This window comes from Gopherus evgoodei, chromosome 3 (assembly GCF_007399415.2).
Source record: "Gopherus evgoodei ecotype Sinaloan lineage chromosome 3, rGopEvg1_v1.p, whole genome shotgun sequence".
NCBI lineage: Eukaryota > Metazoa > Chordata > Testudines > Testudinidae > Gopherus > Gopherus evgoodei.
The window spans coordinates 204,154,037-204,170,304 of NC_044324.1; the positions used below are offsets into that span (position 1 = coordinate 204,154,037).

General features: G+C 42.9%; 1 protein-coding gene across 1 annotated transcript in view; it reads right to left on the minus strand.

The window, feature by feature from the left end:
* Positions 1 to 16,268, minus strand: part of USP34 (ubiquitin specific peptidase 34) — a 311,265-nt gene that overhangs the window by 77,599 nt on the left and 217,398 nt on the right. Inside the window, 5 exon segments of the mRNA XM_030557848.1 lie at positions 4,048 to 4,125; positions 4,244 to 4,300; positions 4,391 to 4,537; positions 6,007 to 6,072; positions 7,267 to 7,430. Of these exon segments, the coding sequence (XP_030413708.1) occupies positions 4,048 to 4,125; positions 4,244 to 4,300; positions 4,391 to 4,537; positions 6,007 to 6,072; positions 7,267 to 7,430 (512 nt within the window).

Below are 16,268 nucleotides of genomic sequence, written 5' to 3' on the forward strand. Positions count from 1 at the left end.
AACTCCTTGCTTAACGTTGTAGTTATGTTCCTGAAAAATGCTACTTTCAGTGAAATGATGTAAAGCAAATCCAATTTCTCCATAAGAATTAATGTAAACCACCAGAGATCCAAGGTTAGGATAAGAGTAAAAATACTCTGGCACCTGACAGCATTCTCTGATGGAGATTCAATGATCAATGTCAGCCATACCACTGTGGCAGGGTCTAGAAGCCCTTTATTTATTGGGATGGCAATGTGTGCTGGTTCCACTGCAGACAAAATATCAAAGAATCTGTGTGACTTCTCTGTAATAATAGAGATTTCAACCTTTACCATGTCTGCTATTCACAACAGGAGGTCTTGAAAGGCCTTAAAATCATCCGATCCCAGCAGTCTCTGGTGATGAGGAGGAGAAGCTGTGTGCAGGTTTATCTGTACCTCAGACCACTGCTCCTCCAGTAACTGGGTGATGGGGATCTCACTGTCGCCACCATGGCCCATGCAGGTAGGGCGAATGCTGGCTGAGCCACTGTCACTTCTATGGCTGTGGGACAAAGGTTCCTCCGATCTTCCACTGTTGGCCAAGGACCATGTTGGAGACTGTTCCCTAATCAATGTTGGGGAGAATGTGTGCCATAGTGATAGCGACCAAGATTATTTCTCTTTTATAAGTGGTGCTGATGGTGGTATCTCTGATGGCATCGGGACTTTCCAAGCTACTGGTTGGCATGGCTTAGTTCAACTACGCCATTTCCAGATCGTAGTGTCTGTACCAAGGTCAAGATCATCACTGATGCTCCAAAAGTGGAATATGCTGCTCCTTCTCACCTGGGGATGCCTGATGAGTCTTAGAGGACTTTTCCTTAGGGTTCTTTCTGTGTTTCCTGGCATGGGAGGACATGGACCTCTTCCTAAAGCCCTGACCTCGGTGCTCTGATCATTCCCTCTCAGCCTGTTACAATGTTTGAGCAGCTGCATTCGACATGGATGTCTGAGGTGAAATTATTGCCATGGACAGTCCCAGAGTTGGTGTGGAGGCCAAAGGCAGTGCCAGTGGTTTGCTCTGTGCTGACTTCTCCGACGTGGTCCTGGACATAGTCCTACTGCACTACGGTTCGCTGACCGGTGTTGGTCTCATCAGTACCAGAATGCTTGGCCCTGGAACTCCAGGTCAGATGCCCCTCTCATCGACTGTTCTAAGAGACAGAACTTGAGTTGTGCATCATAGAATCATAGATGATTAGGGTTGGAAGAGACCTCAGAGACCTCATGCAATTTCTGATCCCAGCCAAGAACAACAAGCAGATAGAGCACCTGCTGGGGATGTGGCATTCACTCAGGTAGAAAAGGCTTCTACTATGGCCATCCCTCAACAGGACTAGTCTGTCCCACAGGTAAGGTTTGAAGCCAACCTTAGATTTCACCATGCTGTAGAGAGGGATCTATATAGGAGGGAACATTGGTACAAGTGGATCTGTTCAGCTATTTCATTCCAATTTAAGGGGGTTTGAATTGTAGGTAAATAAATTGTTGAAAGGCATTCTAAAGGTTTCCTGAGAAGTAGCCTGCTAGAGTTCTATCAGTCAATAGGAGACTGCTAGGTTCTGACTCAATGCAATAGGCAGTAAGAAAGAACAGAGGTAGTGGTGGGGCCATTCTGCCCTTTATGCCCCCATATGGGAGCAAAAGGAGGCACCTTCTCATAGCAGTTGTTCTTCGAGATGTATTGTTCATGTCCATTGCAATCAGGCGTGCGCGCGTGCTGCGTTCACTCCAGCCAGAAGATTTTTCTCTTAGCAGCGTCCATAGGGTTGGCCTGGGTGCCCCCTGGAGTTGTGCCTTCATAGCGCCCAATATAGGGCCCCGAACACCCCCATCAGTTCTTGCCAGCTGCGCCAAAAGAGGGGTAGGAGGGTGGGTATTGGAATGGACATGAATAACACATATCGAAGAACAACAGTTACGAGAAGGTATGTAACTGTTTTTTCTTCTTTGAGTGCTTGTTCATGTCCATTCTAATCAGGTGACTCACAAGCCAACGTTCAGGAGGTGGGGTCAGAGTCATCCACTGACCGGAGCACAGCTCGACTGAAGGCTGCATCATCTTTGGCCTGCTGAGTGATTGCATAGTGCGTGGTGAAAGTGTGTATAGAGGACTACATTGCTGCCCTGTAGATTTCCTGTGTCGGGACCTGTGCCAGGAATGTTGCTGAAGAGGCCTGAGCCCTGGTGGACTGCGCAGCGATCGACAGAGTGGACACCTTTCCCAAGTCGTAACACTCCCGAACGCATGACATGATCCATGACAAGATATGCTGCGAGGAAACAGGGAGGCCCTTCATTCTATCAGCCAGTGCCACGAATAACTGGACAGACTTTCGGAACAGTTCTGTTCTCTCAATGTAGAAGGCTAGCGCCCTATGGACATCCAATGGGTGAAGCCTCGTCTCACTGCTGCTGGAATGCGACTTAGGATAGCATACTTGGAGGAAGATGTCCTGGTTAATGTGAAACTGGGAGATATCCTTTGGGATAAAGGTCAGGTAAGGTCTGAGCTGAACCTTGTCCTTATGGAATACAGTGTAAGGAAGCTCTGATGTAAGGGCCCTGAGCTCTGACACTCTCCTAGCTGAGGTTATCACCATCAGAAATGCCACTCTATAAGAGAGATAAAGCAGGGAGCATGTCGCCAGTGGTTCAAATGGTGGTGCCTTAAGTCTGGAAAGGACTAGACTGAAATCCCAAACTGGAATAGGCTGTCATACTTGCGGGTATAGTCTGTCAAGACCTTCAAGAAAATGGCTGACCATTGGATTAGCGAAGACTGAGTAGCCATCTGCACCAGGATGGAAGGTGGAGATGGCTGCCAGGTGAACTCTTATTGACTTCATGGACAGTGCCTGTTGCTTAAGATGGAGGAGGTAGTTCAGTATAAATGGCACTAAGGTGGAGTGAGGTGGAGCTACTTGAGGTTCAGGTGCTGCAGGCGGCCGTGATCCTGCATGATTAGGTCAGGGATGAGTGGTGGGAGGGCGAAGGATGCCGAGGACACAGATGCCGACCTGGACCATTGACCCTGGATCTGGCGATACGCCCAGGATGTCCAAAAGGGCCACTGCGTCGAAGGCTGCCACTGCAGAGGCCACAGTGCTGTGTAGGGCTGGTGGTCGCGGCAGGATCTGGCAGGATCTGGATGTCTTGCTCCTGGTGCTATTGGAGCAATAGGATTCCATCTCCAACTCTGAGGTCTCTGAGTAGGTGAACCATGGAGGAATGGTACTCAGCTGCCAGAGAGCGGTGCTGAGAGGTTGGGGACCAGTGCAGCTCCCCTGCGCTGATGGGCCGTGCCAGGGAGAGGAGCGCCAGAAATGGGGATTGGTGTGCCACGACCGCTGGTTTGCCCCTTGATTGGAGCTGGGGCCGCGCAGTCACAAGCAACTTGTCTCTCTTCTGTGGGGAGGATGGCGCCGTGAGGCATATAAGGTCCTTGGCTGCCTTGAATGCCTCCGAAGTCAAGAGGAGCTGGAGGTGATCACCTTGATGGTGACCTTGATATAAGAAATGAAATTAAGCAAGCACTTAATACATTCATCAGTTTTGACATTTAAAACTACGAAAACCTTTTGTGACAAATGCAAGACCTTGGAAGTATGGAAACTGCAGAACACTATTGTACAGAGATGGGTCAAACTGCCCCAGTCAAGCTTCTGTATCTCCAAATGTTATTTGAATCTTTGTGAGCTGGGAATTGTATTCCGGGCTGCCTCTGGAGCTGGTGAGGGGCTGCTCCAGGGCTCCCAGCCGCGCTATGTTCAGGATCCTTGAAGGGTTCTAAACCAACTCCTGGAACCAGTCACTGATGGCCTGCTGCAATGGAACAGCTGTCACCCAATAATACAAAATTATGGAGTCATAACAAAGCCCAGAGTTGTGCTCAAATTAAAGTGCAGGTCTGGAAAGCAGCAGCATATGCAATACAGTAAAATAAGAAATCTCTTACATGACAGAGCTAATTTCCTTAAAACTTTATGATCTATTTTACAACTGCCATCATGGCAGTACTTACATAAATATTCTTCATATCCGCCACCTGGCACCTTACTGTATAGAACTCTTCAGCAGTCTGACTGACATGCTCACAGTCCTCAATGAAAATAACAAAACAGAAAAGTGGTAAAGGAAAGTCAATGAATTATTCTGATACATGAAAATGGATATTCTAACCTTGGAATGAAGTGGGCAGGAAAGAAAGCGATACTTACCAAAGAAACAACATTGTTTGTAATGACCCCTCCAAATAAACTTTTCACTGTATTTTTCTGTGAATAAACGAACAAATTCTGTCAACAAAACTTGAGCAAATCTATAGCTTTAAGAGCCCCCTTTTGTAGCATGCTTTAAGAACTCACCAATTCTGGAGACATTTCCTCAATTTTTGTTATCAGATCAGTGAAGAATTCTGTCATGTCTTTTTGCTCTCCAGTGTTAAGTGGTTGCTTATCCATGGTGTAGGTTTTACAGAAAGGCCTTGGATTGTATGCCTTGCATTCACTTTCCTTTTGGGGGAAAAACGCAAAAAAAAATTATATATGAAAAAAACAACTTTAAAATAAAATGTAGATAAAAACATGAATACAGTTAATATAAAAAATATACAAATATATGTATCTAAAATAAATATATAAAAATATATTAAGAATACTGTTTGGTAGGTGGTGGAATATGATAAAAGAAAATGTAAATGCTTCTGAAAAAATTAACTACCAAACTGTTTCAAAATCACGAGCAGAATACAGGTGTAGCATTAATATTACAAATAAATACTTATTAAAAGTCAATAAAAGCATGTCAATAGAGATTTGACAATTCACATTTTGTGGATCTGTTCAGATATCAAATACAGTATTAGATAAGCAAGTCAGATAGCAGATATTAAGAGCCTGATCTTGAGAAATGCTTAATTCTCAGTCATTCTTCTCCATGGGCAAACAATGTATCATATAGTTCACTGGTTCAGAATTGTTTGACATACATCTATGCTAATGCTATTTTGTTCAGAGTTAAGGATCTGCATTATATATAATGTGATTATTAAGAATGTGTTGCATATGGTGTTACTATGTATGTTGGAGGTTTGGGGGATTTAATTATAGCAAAGAGGAGTATTGATAGTGAAAGTGGTAAAAATGATGTGGGAGGGTTAAAGGTATGTTAAAGGAAAGATGCCTTAACTGGATATTTCTGCTTTTTAGGAACCAGTTTAGGAACATCTAACCTTTAACTTCCAGGTTCACATGAGGTAGGAGGGTCCCAGGCTCCAGCTCAAGCCCAAATATCTACACCATAATTATACAGCCCCATAGCCCAGGCCAGTTGCAAGTATTTAATTACCCTCAGAACTCCTACAGGGCATATGTAGAGCATGCACATTAGAGCTGAAGCACAATGCTTCAAGGAGCCTTGTCTTAGATGGTGTACATCAGCACTGCGCTTTAATGCAAGATTGTTTAGTACCACAATTGTGCTCTTAGTGTTTAAATCTTCTTAACTTTAGACATACAATTAAATATTTAAATATACAACTTTTCTCTACTGCCTATTTAACATAGGTACAAATACATTTATGATGCCATAAACTTACAAAAACATAGGGGACGTTCATGCTGGGAGCTGGGGGTGTGATTCCCAGCTTGAGGAGACAGACTCACACTAGCTAGCATGCTAAAAACAGAATATAACTGCGGCAATGTGATCTGTGGAAGTGGCTAGCTGCCCCAAGTACATGACCATGTAAGATTCTAGGCATCGACTCAGGAAGGCTAGCCCACTCTGCAGCTCATGCTGCCATAGCTACATTCTATTTTTAGCATACTAGCTTACTAGAGCTAGCACAAGTCTGTCTCTTCAAGCTGGAAACTACACTCTAAGCTCCAAGTGTAGACACACTCATACAGAGAATTAATATTTTTCTTCTTCTTCTTCCTTTCCTCCCCCGCACCCTCATTAAGTGCTTCTTAGAACCTACCATTAAATATGTAAACATTTTCTGAAGTTCTAGTAGAGTGGTCTTGTGCTTCATGTCCTCTGAATACTAAAAAAAGATACATAAAATAGGATTACAACTTCTTCTAATTTTTTTGCTTAGAAATCTCCCCAAAAATCGGCACTGAAAAGTTATAGAACAATTAGCCCAATTATTGCATTTCTTTTTACAAAGAATATTTTAATGTTTTATTTTAGTATAAGTGACACAGTCATAATGATCATATATATTTACATGCATACGTATGCAAGCACACACAATGTGTGTATACCTACTTTTTTTTTTAAATAACCTAATGTACTACAACCTCATTTTCTGCATTTTAGCATATTATTTCACCAGAAACCTTGATTGTTTTCTGATAAATGGAGTTTACACATGGTTAGTATTTTCTAAAAATTCTCCCCTGGATCCCAATGTATGGCTCCAGTCCTCAATGAAATAAAAATAAAAACAAAAAAACTACTATTCCTAAATTAGGAACCACTACTTTCTTTCATTCAGTGATGACATAAAGAGAGGTGGCTCCCAATGGGTACTCCAGGATGGTGCTGTAATGGGCTGGAGTTCTTAAAGACCTTAACCACTAATTATTAGTGTTCTGGTGAGTGGCCAAGGAGCTTCCTCAGTTTCCAGCAGGACAATCCTGGCTGAACTGTGGTTAGGCGGAATAGCAGCTGACAACAGTGGCTCAGAGGAGGTCCTTCATCAACACTGATCAAAAAGGAACTAGAAGTTAGGGCCATAGATGCCGTCCACATCCTATTATTCAGGGAGCAGAGTGCAATGTTCATTGCAACCAACAGGCTCACAACTTTAATCTATTACAAGTATTTTTTAAATATTTATTTATGCTAGCACCCACTTTGTGTAGGGCACTTTCCAAACATTCAAGAAAGATAGTATCTGCTCACAATTTAAGGACAAATAAGTAAAAAGAAGTAAGAGAAACAGGAATGATAGGCAGTTTATATACAATTTACATAAAAGTAAATTTAATTCACAATAATCTATGGCTGTTGCATGCTAGCAGCATGTATTTAAGAGTGGGGATTTATCACAATTTTGCTTTAAAGAACTCTCATATTTCATATTACAAATATTTAGAAAAAAACACACCTCTTTCCACCTTAGTCACTAACAATACATTATCATTATTTGATCATAATGAAATAATTAATATAAAAGTATGCATATGTTTATAAAGGGAACACTAGTTAAAAATAAAACATGAAATCATACTTTGGCAGTAAAAATGGCTTGTCTAGCCTCTGGTATCATATACAGTTGCTGAATAGTGGATGCCAAGTAACAAGTTGCTCCAAGATTAGTTAGACCAACAAATCTGCACTCAGCTCGAACGTCATCATGTGGCCAATAATCCCATTTGTAAGGCGCATGGGAAGCTGGAAAAAGTATGAATTACAAAAATAAATCAACACAAAGTAAATTTTTACAAAGACAACAAAATACATAATTACAAAACATTATGCTTTTCATTAAAATATGTTTATATATTCTGGATTTACAGACATAATGAACCAGATTGTGCCTGCACCTTGAGCATATGCATGAGGGGACAGAATGAGCACAAACAGGCCCTCCCCAGAAGTCTGAAGCACAGCTGCAGTCCCCACACTCTCCTGAGCGCAGGACATGCTCTCTCCTAGAGTGTCTGCATTGCTGTCGGGAGATGTGATAGCTTGCTAAGAATAGCAGTGAAGCTGTAGCAGCATGAGCTAGCCACTGCGTACATAACTAGGTCCCAATTTTAATCAGCTAGGTTGCTCAAAGCTAGCTTGGAAAAGCTTAACATGTGCTGCAATCATACCTCCTGACCGTAGTGTTGATATACCCCTACAGTGGCCCCAGGATGGCTAGCCAATCCAAAGGAGAAAGGCAGTAGTAATGGTTCACACATCCTGCCACACCTCCTTACTGAGTAGCAGAGCTATGTGCCCGTTGCATCTTCTTTAAGACTAGATGACTTTCTGGCAAATGTTTGAGTAAAAAAACACCGAGCTCTTCTGACATACAGGAGGCCTTAGGATATGCAGGGGATCAGATTAGATGCAATAGTGGTCCCTTCTGGCCATAAAGTCTACTGTGGCAAACGCAGGACAAACGGCTACAAAAGGAAGGGTAGTAATTAGTCCTAGGGGGTTAAAAGGCCTCTCCCAATCCACCGAGGAGAGATAACCATGGGGAAATCAGGTTCAGCTGGAAAAGGCATTACCAGGGACCTAATTAGGTTCAGCTGGCTCCAACTGCTTGAGACCTTTTTAAACACTCCCAGGGGAGGGGTGGATAGAGGAGAGTGAGAGAAGCAGGGAAGCTGTCAGCAAGTTAGGTGCAGCAAGGCTCTGAACCCTTCCAGCAAGGAAGGCTGCACTCAGTCGCCAGAAGGGAAGAAAAACAAGCACAAGGGACTTACTGAGGAAAGGAATAGCCAGACCCTGTGCTACCTAGAAGGATTTGCTTTGCCCAAGCCTGTGTCTCCAAGGCTAAAAAAGACTGAGCCTGCTGAGGAGAAGAAGGTACATTGCCACACTACTAATTTATGGAAACCTGATTGTGGGCTGGGGAGCAGCCTCTGATGTTTTACTGTATAGCAGGCTTGATCCCCAGAATGAAGAGTCATTGGAGTGATTCAAGGGAAGCAGCTCAAACATCCAATGTGGCTGGCCAGGAGCAGGACATCAACACTGTAGAGGAGGGGTGGCTGTGGCAGTGACATCACAAGAGCCTTTTCAGGACCTCAGCCTATTGGACAAAGGTGGTGGCAAGGCAATGATCTCACAGAGAGACCCTGACATCTGCACAGGGATAAAAAACCCAAAGCTGAGCTGGGTCAGCTGGCTTGGGCTCGCAGTGCTTGGGCATCTGGCTCCAGCTTCAACCCAAATGTCTATACAGCAATTTTTTGCCCAGCAACCGGAGCCCCGCAAGCCCAAGTCAGCTGACCTCAGTCAGCCACAGTTGTGCATTGGCTTTTATCCTCCTGTAGATGTATACTTAGAGCTCCACCTGTGGTAATGTGGCTCTGACAGCCTCCCAGACTGTGTCTTAAAGCCACAAACTGGCCCAAAACAGTACACATAGCACAGCTTTCAATCAGTAACAAAGGCATTCATACATTATAATTATGCATGTTAAGTGTCTTTCAAGCATACCAAAGTACTTTCAAAATATTATTCACTTCTCTTATAGAAATGTATTTCTGGAAAGTTACGGATATTAAGAGAGTCCGTTTTGTATGAGTTCATAGTGAAAGAAAATTTTCAGTGGGCCTCTGAAATGAACTTAGGAAATCTTCAAGTGTACCCATCTGTGCAGGCAAACAGATGTGCTTCAAAATACCAACTTTGGTACACACAAGCTGATGTGCTTGCAAATACTGTGTGTGTATTTTGGAGGCTTCCTGAAAGGTGGCCATACTAGTATCCTCACAAATATAAAAAGACAAGCACGAAATGTAACAGAATTATGAAATGTTGCCTTTCCTATTTATGACAAAAAATGTGTGATAAAATATAAAAAATGGGGGGCATATTATAAAAATAAGGATATCAGTCTAATTCAATTTCTTCAATTGGGTGTTTTGGCCCTGACTGCCTCTAACTCCTATCACTTATTGATGCCTTAGCTATATTTTCTGGAAACAGCACATCTTATCTGTCTGACAGGAAGCGTAGTCTTTGATATACTTACTGTAGGATATACTTCCTTTGCCTTGCCTTCTCTGTCTTCTTTTTCTTATCTCCCTCCATCCTTACTGCCTTCCTCCTTCCCTTTCTCCATTTAAAATTCTCCTTCCTTCCTCTTCTCTCTCTCTCTAACATGCTCACCATTAGCTATTAGCTTAACTAGTTGACAGTAAAAAAGATGCCAGTTGTTTACCACCTAGTCCTCTCCTCACACACAGACACTCTCACTCACACATACTAGCCACTCCCAACTCAAACCACTCACAAACACCAGCTACTTGTACTTTCCAGCATACACACCAGTCATTCACACACAGCTTCATGTCACACCCAGTCTGCATCCAGAGACTCCTACTACAGATTCTTCTTGATGTATCAAAGCAATGAACCTGTCCATGATATATATTTGTTATAGAGTAAATGTAATGTTAGGAATGAATTACTGAATTACATAAATCCCGCATCTTGAAAAGAAGGCTTAGCTGGTTACAGAGTGACATCAAATGCCAAGATAATAAACATACCAAGCATGATCACTAAGGCAAGCGCAAAAGGTAGCCAGTTTTTAAGGGTGGGAACCTTACTGGAGATAAGATGCACACAATGTTGAATACAAACGTGAATGAATTTCGTGACAGATCCATGGGAATACCACTTTTTTTTTCTTTGTTGTGGACAGTGGGGGAATTTCTGCTATGGTAAAGCCAGGCACACCAAAGAAATTTAAATGCTACAATGGAATTAGGGGAAGGAGAACCAAAGGGAATGTGGTGAGTGACCTAAAGGGTCAGAGAGAAGAGACAGAGAAAGCATTTTCTATAACGTTGTTAAATTTTCTACGTCTAATCCAAGATGTGCTTATACAGTGTAAAACTAGAGAAATTATGCATATTGTTTATATTGTTTTAATCTGATAGTCTCTCTCTCTTCTTAACATATCTTGTTCTGTGATATGGCTGCCAACAGTCTGAATCAACAGGTGGTAGCCAGGCCACACACAAGATTTTTACATCCAGTGCATTCTTTATTTCCTAGCTTGCCGGAAGGCTTTCTGCAGTTGCTCTTCTACTTTGCCTTTCTGGCTGACATGCCATCTTTCTTTCAGGCCACTGCAGAGCTCTGGAATAACATGCAGCAAAGAAGGATAAAGATGATTGCAGCCCCAAAAAGCTTTAGGGAAAAAAAGGCTAAAAATACACCCCTTGAGTGTCCTCTCTTGGCAAATTTTAGCAGCAGGTGCATTCTGCCCCATTTGCCCAAAAGCATGCCCCTCCACATTCTGGCTTGAACTGCCCCTAGCTATGGCCAAGCAGTGACTGGCAGAATTCTAGACCAGAGAACTGGGTTTTACTTCAGCAGCCACCCTGGAAAACGAGGACATGCAGAACAGCTTTCAAGTACAACTGGGTACCCAAAAACAGGAGCCTCCAGGAGTTCCTGGCCTCAGATTGGGGGTCACAAGATAACATGCTGGAGAGAAAAGACAATCAAATCTCTCATGACACCTTTTTTATCACAATGGAACGCTCTTCATCTCATCAGTCATTACCTGAATAAATACAGCTTTGCCGTCTCCATACTCTCCCCAACAAAGAATCTTTCCTCCCTTCCAAAACACACCCCCAAAAGTTCTCAAAAGAGCTCACCCTCCCCAGCAAACACATTTTCTGTCCCTTTCCCTATCACAAGGAACCTCTTCTCTGCCACTAAGGGGAAGAAAAGTCTCATCTTTCATTTCCATTCCCTCTCAGGCAGGAAGTTTCCCAAACAGCATGAGCTGGGATCAGACCAGCAGGATCAATCCACTGTGATAGGGTCTCTTTCACTTCAGATAACTACAAGAGGGAGTTACTTTTGGTGTCCCACATAACAAACACCTTGGAAATCTCTTTGCTGGAACTCCATCTTCAAAAGATACAGCAAGGTTCCCTATTTTCTCCAAGTCTACTCCGCAGAGTTGAATCTGTCTTTCCACAAGCTGTTGTGAAGCTGGTAGAAACAAAGTGTGCTTCTCCTGATTCTATTCCCAAGCTGCCCAAATACTGCTTCAGGTTCTATGAGATGAAGCCTGATTTCTGCAGTGTCTGATTGCCTCACACCACAGCTGATCATTCTAGGTGCCCAGATGTGCTTTCAGACATTAATGTGTCTCTTCATAACCCCTTGGTTGGGGGGGCGGAAAGGTTATTAAATGATCATTTCAGCTGGACAGCATTCAGATCAGTATCACAATCCTCTCGTACTTCTAGAGAACTAATCAAGTGGCTGACTGAGAGGGAGATAAAGGTTGTTTCCTCCAAGCTGCCCCTCTTGGTATGCAGGAACCTTGCAAGGGGGCTTATCTCTGTTAATGCAGCCAAAGACATGGCTCAATATTTTAACAGCTTAGGGGCCAATTTAGGGGCATCTAATCTTCGACCTTGTCCCATAGGGGCCTAAGACAAGGCAGAATGTCCTGCAAACTATTAATCACCCCTACCAGGCCACATGCCCAGATCCCAAAGTCAAGAAAAGGAAAAAGGGGTCTTACTCTAGGTACTTCATAGTCCACAGAAGCTGAGAAGTTCCAAGATCTATAATGAATTATTTTGTCAAATACCACAAATACAATATGGATTCTCTCCACTCAAGGCTATCAGCTGTAGATTTCAGGTAACTATCTGGGACCCACTGAAATTGAGAACTCAGATCTTCATATTCCAGACCAATCAGAGATTCCGCTGTAGGCCATTTGCACTTCCAATTTAAAACTCTAATCTTCAGAAAGCATCATGATTGTCACTCAGGACTAGGATCTGGGCCCAATGTTCCAGAAAACCTCAGTAGCAGTACACATGACCTGACAGCATTTAGTTACCTTGGTCTGGTGGAAAATGAAGATACAGCTCTCCTCCCCAGAAACTGCTGCCTCTTAGGAGCCATAATTAATACGGAAGACACACAGATAATTCGCTCCTCCCTCAGCCCCCCAGTTGAACTCCTCCATCTCAAGGCCCCAATTCATTCTTTTGAGTCCAGGGAGTCAGCAGCTATCCAGTTGTACATGGCCTGGCTGGAGGCCCATCATACTGTGAAGACTTGATGGGATGGGCCAAGTTCCCTTCTCAGTGTCTCCTTGAATATATGTTAGCGTCCCACCTCACTCCTCAAGAGAGGAAAACTTGGAACATCTAATTTCTTCCCTTCAATCAATGAAAGGTTCTATCATTTGATGACAGGAAAGCAGAGTTCTCACCATGAAGAGATTCCCCACTGCAGGACAACTGGAGTCCTCAGTTAACCAGAGATGTGCAACTTCCACAAATAAAGGTTCTTCACAGTAGGTCCAAGGATTGTGGTCTTCACAGGAATGAAAACCCCCCTTCAGCATCCTGGAACTTAGGGTCATCAGGTTGATTCTCAAGTTCCTGGAGATCCTCCTTTCAGCCATGTCTCAATCAGGTTAGACAGAATAGCTGAAGTGGCCTACCTGAATGATCAAGGAAGGCTTCTGAGTATTCCCCTCTAAACAGAGCCCCTATTACACAGAGAAAAGAGAGACTGGGATCCCTCAAAGTCCTACAAGTATCTGGCCATCTGAATGATCAAGGTTACTGGTTGAGCTGCAAGGAAATCTATCCAAGGAAATAGTCCCTCTATTAGGAAAACTGTTGTCTGTTTCCAGCCTCCCTCGATTAACTTCTTGCTGGGAGAAGGAAGGATTCTTGAACTTTGGATAGGGATAGGCAGTTTACCCTCCTCATCTTTTCCCATGATGCAGTTCTGGAGAAAATATGCAGGACTCAGTGGCATCCAATTCCCCTAGACTCAAAGTAGCTGAGATGAGTCTTCTTCATAGAGTTCCTTAAGCTGAACTGGAGACAGGCTTTGCCAACCAGAAAAATAAGATATCCTATAACAGGGCCAACCCTTAACCATGATCCCATTGCCCTTTATTTCAAGAATTGCCTCACTGGTGCTCTCTTACCTCAAAGCCAGGAATGTCTAATCAGTCCTTGTCATCTTTCTCCATTGTTGAAAGAGGAGTCTTTCTTCACTTACTATCTTTTTCCTTTTGGTGTAGATATCATCAACTCTTAGCTTTGAGATTCACTACCCCTTCCATTCTACATTACTTTCAGGATGGGTCTGATAAAGGGCTCTCTGCATGCACCTTAGTGTCCAGGCTTCAGGGATTCCATAGGAGATCTCCCAGTGGGATCCAACTTCACATCAGTGTTTTTAAAGCAGTCTCTTACCTGAGCCTGGTAAGACTCTTGTTCCCTTTCGGAACCTAAACTTGGTGCTAGATGCCATAAATTCATCCTCAACATTTTCTCTCTCTCAGTTATAGAAAGTGGTCTTTCTAGTGGCCATCCCTGAGGTAGGAGAACTGAGGAAATTACAGCTATTGCTCATGATCCCCCATATATCATTTTACAGAAAGAAAAAGTAGTTTCTTCCCAAGGTGGCCTCAGGTCTCCCTTCTTAACTAGGAGATATTACTCCCCAACTTTGGGTCTTGAGACTGGAGCTGAAGTCATCCAGTGACATTTCCTGGATATCCACCAAACACTTATGCTCTGCTTTTCCTGAAGATTTCTGCAAGTCTAGGTCCCTGTTTGTGTAGTACGAAGGACCTCATAAATTGGAAAAGGAATCTGAACACCTTTTGCCAGTGAATCAGAGTCTAAATCCAGCACTCCTACTCCATTGCAGGCCTCCCCTATTCAGAAATGTTTTAAGTTCATTCTACCCAAACTAAGGCTATGTGCTTGGTAGAATATAGAGGCCATTGGTAGACATCCTCTGCCAGGCTGTAATTAACTTCTCAAGTCATCACTGGCAGGATTATCATGCAACAGTTGCGGTGTCTTCAGTCAGCAAGTTTTTAGAGGGATTTTTCCCCAGTAGCCCTAGGGAGGAGATCCACTCACTTTAATGAGCTCTGACTGGCTGATCTCCTTTCTAACTCGTTCCCCCAGATTCTCCACTTCCACCACCTTACCCTGGCCCACTTCAGCTTCTCCATAGTTACTCTTTCCCTTCCTGGGTATGATGACTGCAAGTCATCCATTAGTCCAGATTAGTGACTGGAAGGCCACTGAAAAACAATTTTGTCTCACCTTTTGAGACAAATTATTGTGTTTTATGATGTGGCCACACCAGTTTGGATATTTACCTAGGGTACCTCAGCTGCAATTGGACTCTTGCTAAGTGACTAGATAACTATTGTAGTATATATAGGCTAACCACCTGCACACCAGGATGACAAAAATCCTGATCCCAGGACTAGCTACCATCTGATCAGCTGAGAACTGAGGAGGACAGAAACATTCGCTCACAGTAATATTGCCATATTAACAATTAGTGAGGTAAGAGAAATAGAGTTTACCCTATACACTACCAAATTCACTCCACACAATGGTGTATCATGCCTTTTTGTTCTCTCACAGTACCAGATGCTTTAAATACTCAATGGAAATGAGGCACAGATTAACAGGAAAATATTTCAAAGATGATATAATTTGGTAATGACATATATACTAAAAAACTCCACATAGTGCAGTCCAACCAGATGTTGAGTGGCTAAAGGATTTCTACAGTAGTAATTCCTCCGTTACTACAACCAGTGGAGCTGCACCAATGATAATGACAATTATAGAACATTTTAAGAAAAATGCTAGGCCTTACATTACTGTAATTATGCCAAGTTGCACCTACCTAGTTTGACACTTGCTGAGTGTAAAACCACCAGTTTTATTACAGTTTCTTTTGTTTTAATCTGATTCTCTGTAGAGAGACTTAATAAATCCTTGAAGGGAAGACAGCATTACATCTTCACATGAGAGGCAGTCAGGGAAAAAATAGTACCTATTCCAGGAGCACTTGGCTAAGGCGACCCCCTAGGAATCGCCACTAGCTTCAGTCAGTAGGGGACACAAGGAAATATGGTAAAGAGGCAAGAACAGGGGAAAATGCAGTGGCAGGATTAGATGACCAAAGGCTACATTTGGTGTAAAGATATAGGATCTCCACTGTGAACCTCAAAAAATAAACTAAAACCAAAAAAAATGAGAAAAATTTGTTTTGATTTGCTTTTTGGGGTGTGGAGAAACAGTAAGGAAGAGAAACGGGGGGACTTATGACCAGATATTTTTTTTTATTATTATTTTAAAGAAACAGCAGCTCAGCACCAAGCGAAGAGATAAATTCCAGTTTTAAGATTCTTAGCAAGACCAGGATTGTATCAATGAATCAACAGAATTATAAGGAAAATGGGCACTGAAAGCTGGGCAGGGGATAAGCAACAGAGAATGGTGGCCCCTCAGAAGGGGTTAACCAAACACAGTTGGTACCATTAGATAGTCCACTTCCATAAGACTGACAGCAATGCAAATGTGGGGGATCTGAGCAGGAGGTAGACAATCTAGAGAAGACTATGTTAGAGGAAAGCAACAATGAATGCAGTGTCCACAATTAATGGAGGAAAAGCCAGGGACAATATGACTAGTTAGGATAACTGGAACCTGAAGTGGGAGAAACATCAGCTGGAGC